Genomic DNA, 20,955 nt, shown 5'->3' with positions numbered 1-20,955 from the left:
GTAGTGTACTGACACACATCAACGTTTTGCACAATGATCATCTTTTTGCTTTTGGATTAAGACTGTTGTCACTCTTCCTGTGAATATGCTTTACAGCTATAAATGATAGGGATTCAAGGGTCGCAAATTACAATCCAAAGAGTGAAAGAATGTTTTTTATAGAGAACAACCAAAAGTTTTACTTTAAATTATGTTCTTCATTAACCATTATATAACGTGTTTTTAAACATCCCACAAAATTGGGGGATGGGGGCATAAACTTTTTGATAAAATATCATGGTTATTGTTTATAAAGAAAATAAATTTAAATCTGAATATACAAGTACGGCTCTAGGAAATGCGTTGTATCATTTTCCTGAGTTTTAGGTTTTCCAAAATTCCACTTTTGCAGTTATTTTTCTGAAGTCCACTTTTTTCATTCTAACCAAATTTATTAACCCAAAAATGTGTAATTATAGAGTGAATGGAAAAAATTCAACAAATCAATAGCCAAATAGACCCACCTTCAATGTTATTCAGGTTTCACAAAATGTCATCTTCCTAGAATAATGGGATAAGTAATTTTTTTTCCAGAAGTGATTTTTGTGTGAAAATATAAGAGTTCAGCAGAAAATTGAATGATTTTATAAGCATTTTTCCGTCAAATATTATGTGCAAAACAAAGAATTTTATGTTTTTCATGTTTTATAAAAGAAAACTGTCTTTATAAAAATGTTTTAGAGTTGAACTCGACACCAAAATATGTCTCACAAAGAAACTTGGAAACAATAAACCCTTGTGCAACTGGGACTTCCATAATGATTATTTCTATTTAAAAAAAACTGTCTCAGAAATCTTAATTGACGTAAATATGTCAGTGTTTCTGTGTTTAGGTGTCATGTCCCTGCAGCCCTCTGTTTGCACTACTAAGGAATATCTGAATTGGCAGACAAAACCTTCAATAAACTCTCTCCCCGCTTCTTCTGATTAAATGCTCAAATGTTTGCAGACGTGACTTGCTCTTATTTGCTTACTTCTCCATTTTTCTACATATAACTTTTAAGTAGTTATAGATGTAGATGTGGAAGTACATGTATTCCTGTACTTCCACTCAACTCTGCGCTGGAAAAGACATACTGGAACGTTTTCTCCTAACTCATAAATTTGCTAGCTCTGAGCCTTTGCTAAGTCTTGAGTTTTTTTATTTTGTCAGAGGATGTCCGTGTTTGTTTGACCAGATTGAACCCCGTTCACAAGAAGATGAAATTAGGTCTTATTTTCAGAGTTCCAATGTATTTAATATGAAATCCCTCATCTAGCATAAATCAGTCATCAACCACCAAATTCCCTTACATTGTGTTGGAAACACCCCTCCTAAAGCCTGTGTGTCTACAGTACAGTGAGGTATCATGTGACGCTGATATCATGTAGGTAGAAGTTTAAGGGTCAAATCAGCCTCTCAGACCTTTTAGAGCAGCCCACGCTGGATGCACTGCTGAGAGATTATGTGAGATAGAGATTGCTATGATAACCAATCATCTGTGGCCTTTATTTTCCCTGCAGCCATCAGCAAGCTTATTGTCATGTCCCTGTCTGCTCAGCTCCACTCTGCCCTCATAGCAAACAGGTCTAATTGTGTCTCATAGCTGCAGGCTCAGAGCAGAGGGGGAGCGGTGGGGGGAGTGGGTTTAGATGAGTGATACTCAGCGATGTAAATGGCTGAATAATATGGCCCCAGCGTTTGTGGTGAAGCTCTATCTCTCTGCGGTAATCTAGGCCATCGGGGACCCGCCAGTATGCATCATCCACCATCAATGAGTCTCTCTGCTGGTTGGTAATTTATTCAGTGCTACAGTGGTTATTGATAAAGCACTTAAATACAAATTCCTCCCCTCCTCACCCCCTTCCCTGCTGCCCGCTCTACTCAGCGCTGTAATATCACAGCTTGCTATGTGCTATGTGTTTATCTACTTACAAAGTCTGTGTTGATCACAGGTTGAATTTTTATGTACGCTCTAATTTGTGCTTTTTCTATGCTGCTCTCTCTCTGTCTCCCTTTCAGGAGTTCGTGACGGATCAGTTCAGTCTGACGCCAGCAGCAGTCCGTCTGAGCAGAGTCATCTGGGCCAGTCTCATCCAGGATACCCAATGGGCCCACAGGTGAGCGGGAGAATTTAGACAAGTTAACAGATGAGAATCATCTAAGAATCATTTCATTAAATTGGTGCTGTTAAAGACAAAAATGTGTTTTGGGTTGTTTTTTTGTCATTTTCTTAGTGTTGTAAATAGGGATAAGCTATAGGAACTTAAAATGTTGTGATATTTTGTGGTACTATTGTAATGATACAAATTATAAAAAACTTTATTCTTTTTTAGTTAACTGCATTTGTGGCGAGTTAAACACAAATAATGTTGTTGCAAAGCGGCGTATTCAGGACGCAGAAAAGAAAAGAAAACAGAAAAGAGTTATATCACTAAGCTGCACACAGTAACTGCATTTAATTATATTCTTTAATTTACTGTTATTTATTAATGCTCTTGTGAAATGAATAGTGGCGAAAATGGTAAAAATAACATTTCCAATAATCAGTTTTCTTTTTTATTTAACAACAGTAATTGAAATTTATGGGAACAATGATAAATCAATATTCTTATTATGGTGAGAATTTTTTTATGAAAAATTATAAACAATATGGTAAATGCCCACCTCTTGTTGTAAATGAAAACCATTTAACTTAAATAAAAAATATATATATATACAGTACAGACCAAAAATTTAAATGAGAATTCAATGAGAAGGTGTGTCCAAACTTTTGGTCTGAACTGTATATATGTTTTTTTTAATTTATGTTAAAATCAAGAAGCAAGAAGATGCTTTGTCTGAATCCCTTTTATTACATAATCTAATTTTATTAATATGTCTGTACATGTCAGTTATTACAAATTGGGTTTCAGTCACCAGATCATCACATCTGCATAAAGTTAAACCCAAAATTATTTCTATCCCAGTCATATCTAGATTCAAAATTATTTTCATTGGACTGCATGGTGGAGCAGTTGGTAGCTCTGTTAATTTACAGAAAGAAGGTTCTTGGTTTGAATCCCTTCCTCAGGTCTCTCTGCATGGAATTTGCATGTTCTCCCTATGCATGTGCTGCAGGCTCCCTCTGGGTTCTCTGACTTCCTCCCAGAATCCAAAAACACGTCTCTAAATTGCCCTTAGGTATGAGTTTGTGCTTGGTTAATTGTTGTATGTGCCTCTATGTTGTCCTGTGATGGTCTGGGGCATACATCAATTCGCCCCGGATTACCAATCAGATTCAAGCCAATACTACTATGATTGTATATTGCCAAAAGTATTTGCACAGAGTAATGTTGGATACAGGGTCTAGATGAGGACTCTTTGAAGGCCAATCAAGTTCATCCATGGCTTATCCATGACTATTCCCCCAAAGTTAGAAACATGAAATTATCCACCATATCCTGGTGTGCTGCAGCATTAAGACTTCCTTTCACTGGACCTGAAGAGACGAGTCCATCTCCTGAAAAACAGACAAACATCGTCATCCCCTCCTATTATGTTTATTGGAACAGGTTAGGACAGACCAATGGGCAGTACAAAACATGGTCATTACATTTTTTTAAACAAAATCATTCTTAGATAATGACATTTTAGTCTGCTGAGGCCTTCCTGTTTTGAGCTCCATACAGGATGAGATGTTTTAGAGCATCTAGACACTTTAAATCCAAATAACCTGCTGCTGGCCGTGCCCCCTTGCTCACTGTTTACCTTTGCACATAAACATGGCTGTAACAGATACGCAATTATACAACCATACATCTTTGAAAAGCAGAAGTGGAGCCTCCTGCACAACCAACAAGAATGGTTTCTGAATGGTAAGTCAACAGCACAACACTTGTCTTTTCCAGCAGCCATTGCATAGCATTAAAGCCAGCTGACCAAATGTCCTGGAACTCAGTTGGGGTTGCTAAGAGACAGGGTGAGCTTTGCGGTGCCTGCTGATTTGTGACGTTACATTCAGAACATTTTTAAAACAGCTCATTTTCCAAACAACAAAAAACATGAACTAATTGGGTGTTTGTGTTGTAAGTGCTTGGGTTGTTTTTAGAAGCAATAGCAACCAAAAGGGAAGTACAAAGTAGGTCCCTTTTAAGACTTGATTGCGAACTGCACTTTTTAGAGCCACCTTAAGAGAAAACTTGCAGATTGAATGGGTGAAATTTCTACCAGGTTTCTTTCACGTGTTCTCTTTCCGTTCATGTTGTGTGTGAAACACATAAACACCCTCACTGAATGCTACGGTGTGAACTGTTAAAATATTTAGTCATCATACATCATCTTCAAATGTAATTGAGCTGCGGCGCTAACAAGCTGACAATACAGGCTCTGTCACAACAAGCAGAGAGCAAAGAGCCCGAGCCTGCAGCCTTGTTAATGGCTCAATCAGGCATTGTCCTTTATGATTGGATTTATTGGCCTGGTGCCCTAGCGATGTTTAATGAACATCTATCTCGTTAGTGTTGCTCCATGTCACCAGTCAACACACACTCAAAAAGCATCTCATGTTTTCTTCACACTGTTTAAGAAGCAGATTCTCCATGCTCTCATATTATGCTCAATGAGAGTCAGTTCTCATCAGGACAGAAAAAAGAGAAAACACAGGAAAACAACAGAGCTTCTCAGTCTAGCCAGGGATTTTTAAATGTTAAGAAATTCCAACTCAAAGAGTTAATTATATCTTTAAGTTAAAAAAACAGTGCTTAGAGCTCTTTTTTGATTACATGAATTTGGTCAAAGATGCTGCTTTGGATATAGATAAGAAAAAACAGAAGAGGCAGAGCAGCAGAAGCAAGCAGCAGTTACAGTTTGAGCCTCAGCAGGCGGCTCTCAACAGTCACCATCTAATATATTAATGCTGTCAGTACAGTCTGTGAAGCTAACACTTTTCAGAAACAAAAGCGCTCTGCATGCCATACCCAATTCTCCTGCTCCAGGATCAATATGTTGTGATAGATTCTCGCCCCAGAGCCGGATATTGTTCGAACAACCATTATCTGATGGTAGTTTACCCAACATGAATCTACCTTCTTTCTGTTTCCCAATTGCAGTCAGGATGACAAAAGTCTGCTATCTGTGTGATTATGGGCAATTTCTCAGTGCCAGAGCTGGCAAGCAGATGGAGGGGCCTATTCTCCCCTGATGAGCCAAAAGGCAGGGTAGAACATCCCGTCCAGAGTGGGGCTGCTTCCTCTTCCAGAGCTCAACGCTAACCCAGCCTGTGTGTCCGTGTGACCCCTAGGAGACCACTTCTCAACACTTAGCTGTCAGGTGTGTCAAGCGTTGTGCAGCCGCTTTCCAGCAACACCTACAGAGAGGACAGCAGAGAGTTTTAAGGCCATAAGCCAGAAGGTGGATTGCTTCTATGTCTGGATAAGTGATCCTTTGGGTTCTTCAGCCAATGAGCAAACTGAGAGACAGAACTTTCTACATCTTGTTACATTACAACTACAAACTTCATTGTATTTTGTGGAAGTTTTATGGAATAGACAGTCACAAAATAGTGCATATCTATGATAATGCACTACAACATTGGAGATTTGCAGCTCATTTTCCATTATTGAAAGATAATTTGTGACAAGACATACAGAGGACTCAAACCTATGTGAGAAGGCACTCTGTGATGAAGCTAATCAATGGATCCATCCATCGTCTACACCTACTTATTCTTGCAGGATTGTGGAGGACTGTCTGCGTCAGAGTTCGACTGCCCAATCACAACTCCCCAAACAAACTGGACTTTCTATGCAAAGATCTAGATTTTAATTAAAGCCGACTAAACAGAGCTGATATGAATGCACCCTAAAAGATGTAGTGGAATGGTTTAGCAAAGTAAAGAACCAGATGTTTTCCATCCAGTCAGTTTGAGCTATTATGGTCAGAAAAATGAGCTAAAATTTCTGTCTCCAAATTCAGAGAACTGATAAGGACATACGGCAAAATACCTGTTGCTATAAAGAATTGACTCCAGACAGCTGAATACAAACAGAAGCCAAAGTTTTCAGTTTTTAGTATAAATAAACATATAAATTGATGTTTCTGAAAGAAACATAGTAATGTGACTAAGTTTAATGAGTATAAATTGTTTGTATTAGTGAGGGTTCAAATTGAAATAATTCTGTTCTGACTCAATTTGTTCTTGTGTCACATCTTGATGAGTGCATTAGCAGTCGCTTCACCTCGTGATCACCTAAACATCAGAGATTTCTGCTGCGCTTTCTGTTGGCAGCTGCCGGCTTCTCCAAAGCTGTCTGTAATGATAAATAAATCAGCGCTGCATCTCATAATTGTCGAATTGTCTTTTAATGTTATTCCCTTCCATCTGTGGCTGTCTTTACTGTCAAGCTGGCCAATATCATTTTGTTTGATTCACAGATGAAATGGTTGAGGATCCCCTTTGATTGGGTGCAGCGTCTATTTGAGATTAAATTTAGTCAAAAAAAAAAAGCGAGATTACAAATGTGTCACTCGCCGCCAACAAACGCATCATCTGTTTCTGTCCCTTTGAGGATTCTTTGAGCGCCCGAATTATTAATTCATTTTTTAAAGTTAATGACAAATGCCATTATGTATGCTCTCAGATGCTTCGTATTGTCATTTGTTATGCACTGCTGTTGTATTTCAAAGCAAACGTTGAGGAGAAGGAATACTTTACAGTGTTTGCGAACAATCCTGTCAGCAGCGCTCAACTCCCTTTTTTAACAGCTCCGTATCGCAAACAAGTTTTCATTTGTTTCTGCGGCCTGAGATCTGTTTGCGATCACATAGAGTAGGTGCAAGCACTCTGAAACATGCAAGGTTATCACTGTGACGTGCCTGTCTCCCAGGAGCACCGGTCCTAAGAGCAAAGTGGGTTCTTCTCACCAGCCAGCCTGCTCTGCTTCCTGCACAGGCTGCAGACACGCCATGCAAAACAAAGCAGATAGCTGACAATTGGAGTTAAAGGCTTGTGAACTTTAGTGTGCACGCTGCAACCAGGCGTGTCCTGCAATGTCTTAGGTAGCCTACTTTACCTTGAATGCAATACAAGCTGACATAATGCTTTTATTATTTTATTTCAAACAATTCTATTCTGTGTTTACACTGGGAGTTTTGTTGAACTTTGCAATATCTCCTGCCTCACATTGCTTGTACAAATCCATTTGACATGCACAAATGCTGACATAATTTCAAAAAGGTTGCATCGGATTGACTTAAATATGTCATGCCTGTGTAGTTCTGCAGATTTTAACCACTAGTTTAAAGTCCTAATATGTGTACATGGAAACCTGTTGGTTTGGAGGACATGTTTCAAGTGAGTTTCTGCTGTGAAAAACATAATAAAAAGATGTTTATTTTGTTGAAAACACGAGTATTCCGGCAACAATTCCACTTTAACTTGCATAAATGAACAACTCCAAGAGGACAGAAGACTGATATGTTGTAACCCTCTGCAAAAGAGCAAAGTGTTGCTGCTTCTTTCAAAACCTCTGCCTGTTTCAAGCACGTTATTCTATTTTGCCACTGATTTGTTCAGAGGGAAAAATGATTTTCTCTGAGTCTTTATAAAAGATAAATGCTCAGCCTTCTTACGAAGATGGAGTTCTGTTCTGAAACAGCATTTCACATTATTCGTCTGCTGACATGTGCATCCATCTAAACACATTCACCCAGATCAAGTAACAGATTCTTTATTTGTCTCAGTTCAGCATTTTGAAGTCAGAATTAAGGTAATTTCTCACAAAATGAGTCAGAAACACAGATGCTAAGATTAAATGTCCATTTTCTGTGCACCACTCTTTGTTGCACATGATTTTTATACAGCTAAATTTTCACTTAATCATAATTATCAGCACTAAGAATGAATTTACAGGAAAATACTGAAATGGGAGCATGGTGGGAAACGGGGGTAAAATTTGGTTTCCTGGTCAAAAACAGGAAAATTTACAGGTATGTACCAGAGCTGATGGGCAAAGAAACTGTTCAATGCTTTTGCAAATTTATATAAAATCATTTTTAATTGAATCTGATGTCATTCATTCATGGATTGTTGAAATAAATGTTTAAGTATATGTTGTGTTTTCATTTTTCAATATTATTGGTAACTCAGGAACCAAAATACCCCAAAATATGCAAAATTAGGTTTTGACGCAATGCGATGTATTGTTTTAGACTAAATTGTAACACAATACTTATTTATAGTTGTACCTATATATTCTCAGGGATAAATAAAGAGCTGTATTCCCTTCGTAAAATCAAACATTTGATACATAACGTAAAACATTTCGAACTTTTGAGTGAAAAAATGAGAAGTGTGGGGTTTGTTTTAAACGAGAAATGAGGATACAATTTTTATTATGTTCACATAACAAAAATGACCAGAGAACTCAAAATTTTGATCTTTTCTGATAAGTGAACACGCCATACCTAAACACACTGCAGTGTGGATACTGTTACATTGCAAAGACCACTCTAAGTTAGCTATTTTCAGGAGGTGTTATTAACGGGATCAGCACACAAGGTTTAAGAGTGTGTTGTATTTTTTTAAAGGAATCTGTATTTTTTGCCAAAAACATGTCAGGCTGCTACTTTGAAAACGAAAGTGGTCTTCAGCAGATAAGAGGGTTAAACATATCATAGCAACGTTTCTGTGTTTTATTGATTTGAGCTTTGTAAATCAATGACGACAGGTCAAAACTTTGGGAAAAACAGAGATTTGAGATGTAATTTACCAAAACGCACACTTTTTAAATGTCTGCCTGAGATAAAATGACTTGCAACACATACAGTATATGTATACGTTTAAAAGAAATGCCACCTGTTTTTGTTCATCTGGCGAATTATGGTCAATGTCTGTATGTCCGTGTGGCTTTCTCCAGTCTCTCCTGGTGGCCCAGCAACTGGCCAACGCAGTGGGTGGCGTGATGTCTGGGGCAGCGCCAGGCATGAACCAGCCCATCCTCATCCCTTTCAACGCAGGTGGACACCTCGGCGGACAGCAGGGCCTGGTGCTTTCCCTGCCCACGGCCAACATCCAGAGCCTGGTGGCTGCTGCCGCTGCAGGGGGAATCATGACGCTCCCCCTCCAGAACCTGCAAGGTGAGAGACGGTGCGAGGGGGAGGTAGGAAAGGGGGGGGCATCGACAACAACTCAGCCAGTTGATGGGGTCAGAAATAAAAAACACTGGAGTTGAAAATCAATTTTCTTCATGGCTGCAAAACTGACAAATGCTTTTTTTTTTTATTCTATATGAAGATTCAGCGAGCACACACATTAAAAAAAGTAGCAACAGACACAACAAATAACTGTTTTGACTAAGACTTGTGTGTTTATTTTCTGACATGGGAACTTTTTTTTACACGATGCTTTTCTGTGGTCCTGAGCAGGTAAGAAACTTGATGGATTTGTATCCCAAAAAGCAGCCATCCTGAAATTGCCTCAAGGTATAACCATATTAATTACAGGTCAGCGTTTTGCAGTGCAGTGCAGAAGCACTTTATGCCTCTTTCCTGTGCATAAGAGTGCACCCTACTTCACTTTTTTATCTTTTTTCCACCTCATCTGTCCATCCACATGGCTGTACTTATCCTTACATTTTAAACTTTAATGCCCGAGTGTTCTCTTTTGATCATAGTTGTAAATGGTTTTCATTTTAATGTTTAAAACATTGTCTCTTTTATACCATTAGATTGAGGGATGGCTGGGGAAACTGTCACTCATGAATCTTAGATGAGAGGAGCAGCACTAATGTAAAAAATTGTAAACCGGTGTGTTTTTAGGATGCCGATTACAATAATGCCAGTGCAGCACAAAGTGCAGGGAATGCTGCTATCATGTGGGGAAATGGATGGGCAGATGCCCTTAGTGAGGAAATGTGGAGCGAGAAGCCTAATGGACACAAACATGCATAAATAACAACAGCCATCGCTGTGGGCAGAGCTTTTAATAAACCTGCATCTACCCAACAAGCCCTTCAAAGTATCCATCAGCAATGGACGATAATGGGCCCAGCAGGCTAGTCTGACTCGCACGTCAACACATCTTCGCTCTTGTCCACGAGGGACGACCCAGAGGCTTTGGCGATCTGATGAACTGATCGACAAACACATCGTCGGGGTGTCAGAACTCCATAACAAACGCCTCTCTGTCAGCGAGGAGCAAACCAGAAGAGATTCTGGTTGAAATTCCGATGAAATTCTTCAGCCAGAAGAGATGGAGGGGCAGAAAATTTTTGTGGAGAAATGCCTTTGTGGCAGATCTTTTTTTTTAAGCGAGTGGACTGACAGACCGCCTGTTCGCACGTCCTCCTATCTGAAGGGGATGCATTGAAGGGACCTCCGTGGAGAGAAAGTGACACAAGTCACGGGTGAAGCTAAATGTCTTGACTGTGTCCGGGGCCCCCTGGCCATGAGGCGCTCCTTCACTCTCCCCTGTCTGAGTTCATCACAGCTCCGCTGAATGAGGCCTGCTGGCACAGCACCTCTGTCAGACAACTGCGGCTCTGGCCTCTGCCCCGGTGTCCCCCCCTTCCCTCTACTCAGCCGCTTCAGGGCTCCAGGCCTGATTAATCACACATATAATACAGCGCTGCACTGTCACCAGGGAGCAGTCAGCTCATTTCACGACTTCCGAAGAAAGTGTGCTTTACAGCATTTACACGCTGCTTTCTAATTAGCGTCAGATCAGACACGAGACAGCAGCCAGGCGCAATAATGAGGCACTGGGAGGAGTCCAGTCAATGTCTGTGTTTAAATGTAATGAGGCAGTTAATGACCAGCTAATAAGGTTGTTTGTCTCACAGAGTGGGCGGTTTATGTTGGGGGAACGGTATGCATCAGAGCCTGCATGTTGGTGGTTTGGAGCTTCAAGCTGGGAGAAAGCAGAGAAAAATTAAGTTTCACTGTTAAGTAAAATTGTCATAATGATACTTTAAGTCGGACCCAAATGAAGAAAAACTCACAAGGGTATTGATGGAGTCGAACAACAAGGAAAAACTGAATAATAGAGGGGAAGACAGTAATAGAGTGCAATGGAAGGAGCCATTAAAGAAGAATGAAAGGAGCTTTATATTTAGATGTGGGATTTTAGCCCATTTATTTTTACACAATTAATCACTTATTTTCAGATTCTGAAGTTCTTTATTGCATATTTCTGGCAAAATGGTAAATCTGGTGCACAAGATATGTCTGTTTCTATGGTGGAGTATTTGGGCCCTGCTAAGAAAAATTTTTAAAAAATATTACGAGAATAAAGTCATACTGTCATGATTTTATTCTCATAATAAGTAACAAAGTCATAAATAGTATTATAACTTTATAACACTATAAAGTCATATTATGAACAAAGTCATAATATGACTTGGTTCTCGTAACATTGACTATTCTCATAATAAAATTTTTAAAATATTCTTATTGTGGCCCTAATACTCCATCCTACCGTGGTTTTGGCCCATTGGGAATTAATTATTGCTTAAAAAACAGAGAAGAGCAGTAATAAAATTTTTAATAATTTTAGCCTGGTAGCAGATTTGGTGGACGAACCAAATTTCTATCATTTTATTTCACTGCAGTTGCAGGCCTCACAAAATCAGTTCAAGGGCCACAGATGGCCCCCAAACCTCACTTTGGACACCCCTGGTATAGGAGGAGGATAATGTATATGCAGGTTTTCAGTTGTGGATATTCTCCATTCGTCTCCACAGCTTTATCACTGACCTGTCTGCTGTGTTCCTTGGTCTTCATGATGCAGTTTGTTCAATAGTGTTCTCTAATAAATCTCTCAAGCAGTCACAGAACAGCTAGATTTATATCACAGTGGACTTTATTTACTAATTAGGTGACTTCTGAAGACATTATGTTGCATTGGATTTTTTAAGGCTGTCATTGTAAAGGGAGGCTAAGTACAAACTCACAGCACACTTACCAGATTTATTCTGTATAAAACAGAAAGAACATTTCGATACAGCTCAGCGGGTAAACTCTAATCATAAAAAGAAAAATGGAGGTTTGGTCACGTGTTCCGATCATGTTTATCAAAGTTGGTTCTGTGAGATCTGATGTTGACAGCAGCGAACCAGCTGGTCCACTGCGAGCTTTAAGAGGGCAGCGCTCTCAGACTGTGATGAATAACTATCACTGTAATGGGGTTGTGCTGTAGAGTTGGAGCAGTTGCTTAAATAAAACTGAGCAGCATCTTGTGGCAGACTCAGTAAACACAGGCACCAGTGTAACTGGTTATTTGTCAAAATGATTTATGCCTGCAAACATGCAGTAAAAACAAATTCCCAATGAAACTAAACAAAGGGGAAAGTTATCTTTTGTGACAGAGTGCACACAATTCTAGCTGACTTCACAGAGGCAAAACTAGGTTGGGTCATGCTGGAGGTCTAGAAATGTGACGGCAGATGAGAATAAAATCATATTTGATTTTTATAAATTCAGAGTTAAGTGTGTTCGACACATACAGACTAAACATTCTGGGATATTTGTTGTTCTTTGCTAGGCAAAGTTTTTGCTGCATTTTAAATAGGCATTCGTTCTGCTTGATCTTATAACAAGCAAAGTGTGATTACCATACTTGTAAAACTAGCAGTATCAAACTATTGTACATGTAATCCACAATGGAAGCAAGCAGAACAAAGTCATCTGTCTGCTCCTCTCCTCCACAACTCACTCAAAGGTAATTCAAGGAGCTGCTTTACTGGAGTGCTTTCATATTAATAAGCACATCCCATCTCATTTGCTGTGAGCAGAAAGCCAGGCAGCACATCACATCACAGAGCTAAGTTCTAATGGTGAGGTGAGAGCATTGTTCCTCTGTACTCGTCCACAGGAAACACAAAACAGCACTCAGGCTCCCTCACGGAGGTCGGCTTCCCACTCACCTCCAGTAATGAGACGCCGTGTCAGTGCCAATCAAAGGAGCGTATGTCGTTTGGATGAAAATGCTCAACGGTGTCGCTCGCTGCTTTTGGGATCGGCATGATACAAATTAGGGAAATCACTCTGCTCATTACACCACCAAAGGGTGGGCTCCTGGGGGAAAAGCCAAATGTTTCCACACTAGTTAGACATGTCAGACTGGATCCCTTCTGCCTCAGCTGATTGCTGCTCCTTTAAGAGGTAAGCTCAACAGGCCGGGCCTCTGACTTAACCTCTGTCTGCTGAGAGAAACCCACTGTGTCCCTTCACTCTTTACATTTTCTGAGCCACAGAATATCAGACATTCTTCCTATGTTTCCTGCTGCCACTCAAACTGACAGCATGTTTTACTTCATTTTGAGGAATAGAAAAGATCTTAGCTACACCCCAGCTATTTTTAATTAATGTTATTTATATAGTTTAAAACAGAAAAGTGTGATTCTAAACACTGACTAAGAATCCATAGAACCTGCCAGGGGGTTGTTTCATACCTGCAAACAATAATTTATATTCTACTCACAGTCCACCAGAAGAAAGTGAGGTTGTATGACTTCAACTAATAACATCTTTAGGAGGGAGGTCACTTAAATTGGCAGCATATTCTAAAATCAACTTTTTTTCTCTTATCTAAAGAAACATTGTGATGATGTGCAGAACCTAAGTGTCGGATAGCACAGTAGCTCTCCAGTTATCACGAATTTATGTCAATAAGATATTCAGCCAATTTCCTAATGTCGTTGAGCCTTCTGTTTATAAAGAACATACTACTCCACACTCCAGTTCATAATATTGTGGAGAAAAGGTGGTTGGTAGATTAAAGGGTCAGATTTTGACTTGTTTGCTGAAGCCATCCCCACTTTTGCTATTCATTATGATTTTGCACATGCATTGTGCCCAAAACATAGGTAGAAAGATAGTCCATAAATCTATTTTTAAATGACGGCACAGGCTTAGCTATTAATTTTTTTTTGTATTTTCCAAAGTAGTTCATGAAATTAAAAAAAATTGTAAAAGATCTACAGTTTATCCTACAATTCATAATATATTCCCACAGGAAGCACTCCTTGTCATAAGAAATATACAAAATTGCAATATTCTTAGATTACAGACTTATGAAAAGCAAAATGTTGACTTTCCTATTGAGCGTGATTGCAACACCTACACCAAAAATAATAAAAACTAATAAGACATGCTGTGTCCAAAAGTATTAAACTGATCAGACTGAGCATCAAGATTTTCTTTTTTTTTTTTTTTATTAAAAGGATTCACTTTAGGGTAAAATAAAGTTTCAGATGCAAGGATGGTATTTCACACATTGTTCTTTTAGACTGAGCAGTCAATGAAAATCCTATTTAGTCTTGATAGTAAAAAATGTTTTGGGAATAACTGAGCTTGAACAACGATCTGGTCTTACACACTGAAAATAATTACTTGTGTGTTTCAAGAGAAAATGTATTTATTTTTTTAAACAAAACTTGCGTATTATATAACCTGGGAATGCATGTGCAAAATGTCCATATTAGTGTGGTCAAGCAGTTAATGTGGGCTCAGTCTGCACTTTTTTACCCTAGCATCTGTCATCTTAACACTGTAAATCCCGGGCCCATCCCTCTTCGATTATCGCTGTTTAATTTGAAGTGTTCTCAAGCAGAATGCATTCCACGTCGTCCTTTAATGATTTAAGTTTGCTGTGGTTGTAGGATGACTCACAGGGGAGAGAGCTGCATTAAATAAATAACAGTGATAAAATGTAGACCTCATACATTTCAAAGCTAATGCAACTAGCGGTGCAATAGGAGCAGCTGCACACAGTCCTGGAGCGGTAATTTGATTGATTTGTTGTGACAGCAGCCAAATAATTGAGAGTGAGAGCTGCTGCTGCAGATGAAGCGCAGGCAGAGGCAGGTTTGCCAGGCAGTCCCAGCAGATACGGCACCCGGCTTCTCATCTCTGCCATTGATATCTGCCAGTGTTTTTATTGTTTGTCTTCAATAAGCAGCTTGGAAACGTGCGGGGTTAGTCGTCGTGACAGATGAAAAGAAGATAAAAAAGTCAGCTAATCAAAACGCACAGAGGAGCATTAAGAGGGTTAGGATCAAAAACTCAAATTTACATGCTGGGGTTTACTGTACATGCACCCATGAGCACTTGCACACTCCTGTGAGACTGATCGTTTCCCTCATATGTGTTTTGAAGCAGAGATGTAAGTGAATTTTACCTCCTGGTGTTTACTTGTTGCAGACATGCTAATCATGTGTTGTGCATTCAGGTTGTACATTTGTTATTATACTTCCACACTAAAAAGAAAATGCAAAAGTGAGCCACAGCTTATTTGAATATACAGTATGACTCTATCATGCATTCTCCCACACATGTGTTCCCTGGTACAAAACAATAGCACTGTTTGTCTTAAGCTTCTGACTCTTGACTCATGTTTTGTTTCTGCGGATGGTGGCAGTGTCATTCTGGTGCAGCAATGCCACAGGACAACATGCTTCCAGAGCATAGAAACAAAAGAAACAGAGGAAAAAGAAAGGAGCACTCTCCATGGCACTGTGGAAGACAACAATAATATTGTTAATCAGATGTGGCTGTTTCTGCTGCTCCTCAGCAAACCCTGACATCTGCCCCCACTGGTAAACAGAGAGGGAGGCTTTTTGCAAACCTGCTGCCATAAACACACAATCTACAAGACAGCCTGTGTGCATTACACACTGCCTGTCTGCACTGGGTGTACACAGAAAGCGGTGCATTTATTGCAAAGGGTTTTACTCGAGGAGACAATGAGCCATGTGTATTGCGAGAGTTAGGAGGGTGAAGTTGACAACAATTATAGGAATTATGGAGTGCAATTGTTTGCTTTTTTTCTCTGTTTTCATACCTATAAAAAAACATTTCATCATTTTTTATGTCTTATCACTTTTTCATAGTGGTTTAATGAGACATCCAACTCAAGAACGTCAAGTTCACAAGAATGAAAAGATGCAATTTTAATTGTATATGATATGATATATGAGATATATATCTGTTTCCAACCCAAAAAACAGGGTACGAAATGAAAATCAGAAAATGTTCAGTACAAAATGGGACCATATTTATCTAATTTACATCTGTTTCCCAAAGGAAGACTGTCATATTATAAAACATGCACAACATGCCAAATTACAGTAATGTTAATTCTGTCCCTTTGCTGTTTCGTATCATTTGTAGTTTTGGTCGCTTCTTACTTTTTGCTTTTAGTTCTTGAAAAGTAGCAGTATACCTCAGGATGTATCATATCAACAATATGTCAATTTGTATCCACCTTGCAGATGTTGTCAATAATTAAATTGACACCAACCAAATTAGACTGTAACCTACAGTCTAATTTTATAGCATATTTCAACGTCTGTAGCACGCAAAACCTGCTGCGGACATCAAGGCAAGCCATTTGAGCATGTAATGTACCATTTATAGTTTCCATTTTAGCAATATATTTTCTCACAACTTACATTCCTACATGTAGAAATAAAAACTTTCAACAATTATGTCATATCTACAATTACAATTGTACAAGTGAGAAATAAGTTTTAGATATTTGAAAAGCCATGATTTGTTCTAGGAAGATAATTTTTGAGAGAGCTGAAATGCTTATTGTGGATAAGAACAATGCCATTCAAGATATATGTGGATCTTTGGTTTAAAGTTTCTCCCTGGCTATTAAATGTTAGAACCGCTTTCCATAGAGGGATACCTTGAAACTGCTAACCATCCACTGCGGGTTGGCATAGATCAGAAATGAAGACGGCAAAGGGAAGCTTTGGAGAGACAGAAATTATATTCTGTGTTTAAATAAGACTCAGCATGAGCTATTTTTTTTTAAACTAAAGAAGCAAGACGTTATAGAGAACGAAAGTCGGCTTAAATTACTTCTTTTGTTTACTTCTGGTGCTATATAGAAATATAGAAATTACTTGCAATAAACTAGGAGCGGGCCTCCTCCTAATAGGAAAATCGCTATTATAAACAAACATAAAATCACTAAAACTATTCTACGATTCCTTAATAAAGTTATTTGATAGATTGCATATATTTGCAATGTATCCCTATAACTATCATGCATAATTAGTAGTTAATCTTTTCAATATCATGAGCCATTTTATTGTCGAATAGATTTGCCAATGACCAAGTTCCAGCTAATGATAAGTATTGAATTCTGTATTAAAACATACATCGGTGTGTTGTTTTTATGATATTTCGTAGCCTGTAAAGTGCCTCCAGTAAATGGCTTGACCGCTTGACCCCAGAGTTGTTTTGTCAGAATTACATCCCACTTTTTGCTTTCCTCTTCCGGCCGCAGTGTTTCCAAATGATTTGCTTAAGGTCTGCCTCGTTGCTGTGGTGCCATAGAAGCTTTCAGCAACAATCTGTAGTCAAGCATTTTAACTGAGAATTGATTTGTGATTTACATGGTCAGTGAGGGGAAAATGAACTTATGAAATGTTGTAAATGAAATATTAGAACAAGGTGCAGTGGGAGGAGGCAGACAGAGATGGTAATCTTCTGGAACTGGAATTCCTGCTTGGCAGAACTGGGTGACATTTTACATTTATCTGTGTTCTGCATGAGCTGTAATGTTAATGGTAATTTTATGGGACTGAACCGAAATGAAAATGGTGTTATCACCAACTGCTTCAAATGTGAAATTGTGTAAAGGAGCACAGCTGCATCCTTTATTTCCTTTTCCTTGCTAATGTGAGTTATTGCATGATCTGCCATCTGAGGCTGAATGTGTGTATTCAGCTTTTTTTCATCAGCCCATTCTACTTTTAGCACCTTATAACTCTCACAACCCGGTGTTTTGATTTTAGTATAAATGATTTAAAGTATAGATTTGTTTTTAGAACATTCCTCACAATATTTTAACAGTTCTTTCCAATTTTTGTGTAATTATCCGTATGCTTTAATAAGTTAAATTTCAGACTTCAGAACACATTTGAAGAGTAACTATAATGTAGGATTTACATTCATTCACCAAAATAAGATGGCTGAATAACTGTGTCTACTTAAGCTTGTGTTTTTTGGTTCTGTCATTTGAGCCCATTGCCTTTGCACATAGCTATCACATAGATTTATTACTGCTACTTGTCAATAGTTTTAGGAATCCTTTAAAATTCCTGTTCATAAATCAAATCTTGGTAAAGCTGTTGTCATAGATTTTTTATCTTCTCATGTATGTTGGCATATTGAAAAATTAATAGATATAAACATAAGGAAATGCAGATGATTTTGTGGGTCTATATGTGGATGCAGAGGTATTGCAGTGATGATAGCTATAGTGTGTGTATCTTGGGATCAGCAGTGTGGATTTCACAGTGCATAGATGCATTAGGACAGGAATGGTTACTCTTGATGTGACATTTACTCATTTTCACTTCAGTTTGATTAAACAGCTTTAATTCATAAGGTATGTTATTTCAAGGCATGTACACAAAGAAATAAATTTAATCATACCTACATTCCAGTTCATCCTAGTTATCAAACAATCAAATTCAGCTTAATTTCCTAACTGGTTAAAAAAACGTTTTCATTTAAGGAAACTCAGCAGATCTACTACTCAGTCGTCACTGTCTCATTTGTTTTTTTGCTTTTAGTTATTTGTATACACACACACAGGTTGTAAGACAAAGGGCTGTAAGAAAAAGAATATAAAAGCCCTCATTTGATTAATATTTGCTTATAAAGATGAATTTAAAATTAACTTGTTGGAAGTCAGTATCTGTATTTGTTTTTTATGTAATCAATATATGTCCACTAGCATTTTTAATATTCTCATTTTTAAAATACCAGTATTAAACATTATAATGTAAACCAACATTATGTCAATATGGATCCATAATGGAGTTAATAATACAAGCAAATCCATGTTGCTTTACACTCTAATCAATACTTTCTACACAGCCCATATGTTTTAATTTTGCTCAATACCTGGTGCGCCTGGTGTTTCCTTTTCCCACTCTCGGTGTACAACATTTATGGATTTTCATAGAATTCATTCTTCTGTGTTTGAAAGACAAAAGAACCAAAGAAACGCAAAGAACAAACGCTGCAGTGAAGCTGTGGGAGTCTGGGAGGCAGCATGGATCACACAGAGGTCACTTTTAAACACAGCTCTCCAGTTCCCTGTTTGTGAAACCAAAGAGTCTGCGGTGACATTTGTCAGCAGATGGTATGGAACCAAACCCCTCTCCTGTGGGGACGCCTTAGCTGCCGCTAAAAGCCGTCTGTGGTTACTAATTGCTGACCAGAGCCTAATTACCTTAATTAATGGCCGAGGTTTCTAGGGGGCAGGTTTGCGGGGGCTTTTATCAGTATCAGTGCAGCTTAAAAGGTCCCAGAGGAGGCCTGAGGAGTGTGTACGTCCCGTGGGTGCTATTTCTGGACTAACTGCAGACACATCACAGATGGATCCTGTGGCATCAGTACAGGAGAAGGATCTGTTACTTACAGATCAGAAGAAATCCTTACTAAGAAGGAGGAGGGAAAAAACCTTTTCTTCTCCCTTCTCCCAGCCACAAGGCCGCTTGCTGAATTACTCCAGTGTAATTCGCAGTGATAAAGTAGACTTAGCACCTTTTTCCACAGACCGTGGGGGGTTTTGTTCAGGGAGCTCTCACTGTGAAATTATCCCTGGTGCTTTCATTTGCCAGCTGCAGTGAAATGGTTAAAAGACACAGACCATCCGGTATGAAAATAGGACTGATTCAACAAAATCCCACCAAAAAAAAGAAAAAAATCCCCCTCTCCACTTCGCTCTATTTTTTCCTCCACCTCAACCCTCCCCCCGCCCTGTCAGGCACCTTGTCCGCATCCGAAGAAGGGCTTGTAAGTTTCGGGGCGCATACATTTCTTTTGATGATATATTGTCCCGGTGCGGAATTTCATTTACTGCCGCTGCCCCTTGCTGAACCTGTTGCTAGTCAGTGAGCACGATAAGCGTATAAGTAGCACGCCGCTTCATTCATCATACATCGTTCTGGGCTCTCAAATATCTCATATGCGATTCAGGAAGAAACTACTAAACCGGCACAAAAGGATCCCACTAGGATCAGCCGAGGGTCCATTAGACACTGTGTACAAAACACAGCGGGCAGGCTGTTCACACACACGTTCTCTTTGTTGCATCTGCAGAAATTATCCTTCATTTCACGCCATACACGTTGTTTATGTAGCAGTGGGGAAGTTGCGTATCTGAAGTGCAGTGCTCATGTAGTACATAATTCCATTCACATCACATTTGAATGCATGCATTCTGAAATCTGTTTTTCTTTCCCCCCTCAGTCATAGTGGCTCACTCTGTGTTGTATTAAACAGCATTAATAATCACAAGAGGCTCAGTGTCACTCAGAAGTCTCCACATCACTAAGGCAGACAGTGTTGTGCTGCCGGGCATGTTGTGCTGTGTGAAAGTGCTTACACGCTCCCTCAGACAACCAAAGGGAATAATTAAAGACAGAAGATGGAGGCAGAAGAATGGAAAGCAAATCCCATTGTTTGGGGTTATTTCATCCCACTGAATTTCTTTTTCTCACATTTCTTCCCAAATGCACTGTGAGAGTGCGTGTGCGTCTATGTGTGTGTGGTACATTATCAAAAGCATATGTAAGCGGAGCAGCACAGAACAAAAGGCCTGTGATGTCCCTCTCATACCCACATTGTCTTTTGATTATTCTACAATCATTTTATATATCTGTGCAAGAAGGGAAGGAAGGGAAGCCTTAATAACCCCATAATACTGAACACTACAGCTGCTCAAAAACCACATGCAAGATGTGTTTTAGACTATTTGAAGACAAGCTTGTTCTGTGCACTTTCACAACCCTTTTTTTTTAACTAATGGTGTAATTCTTCAACTCTTCGATATCCAAGTTGCTACAAAAATAATCCACAATGAAATTCAAATTTGAGCTGAACCAGACTATTAGGGCAACTCTACGCCACTCCATTTCTAGCACAGT

The 20,955-nt window shown here is 39.0% G+C and overlaps 1 protein-coding gene across 2 annotated transcripts in view; it reads left to right on the top strand.

Moving 5' to 3' along the window:
* The window catches only part of pou6f2 (POU class 6 homeobox 2), a 94,808-nt gene that overhangs the window by 23,940 nt on the left and 49,913 nt on the right, over positions 1–20,955 (top strand). For both annotated transcript variants that reach the window (XM_028004499.1, XM_028004497.1), the window contains exons 3-4: positions 2,042–2,139; positions 8,917–9,136. In XM_028004499.1, the coding sequence (XP_027860300.1) occupies positions 2,042–2,139; positions 8,917–9,136 (318 nt within the window). The remainder of the gene's footprint in view (positions 1–2,041; positions 2,140–8,916; positions 9,137–20,955) is intronic.

Source organism: Xiphophorus couchianus, chromosome 21, assembly GCF_001444195.1.
Source record: "Xiphophorus couchianus chromosome 21, X_couchianus-1.0, whole genome shotgun sequence".
Taxonomy (NCBI): domain Eukaryota; kingdom Metazoa; phylum Chordata; class Actinopteri; order Cyprinodontiformes; family Poeciliidae; genus Xiphophorus; species Xiphophorus couchianus.
The sequence above is the reverse complement of the archived record's forward strand: the minus strand, read 5'-3'. Positions and strand labels throughout refer to the sequence as shown.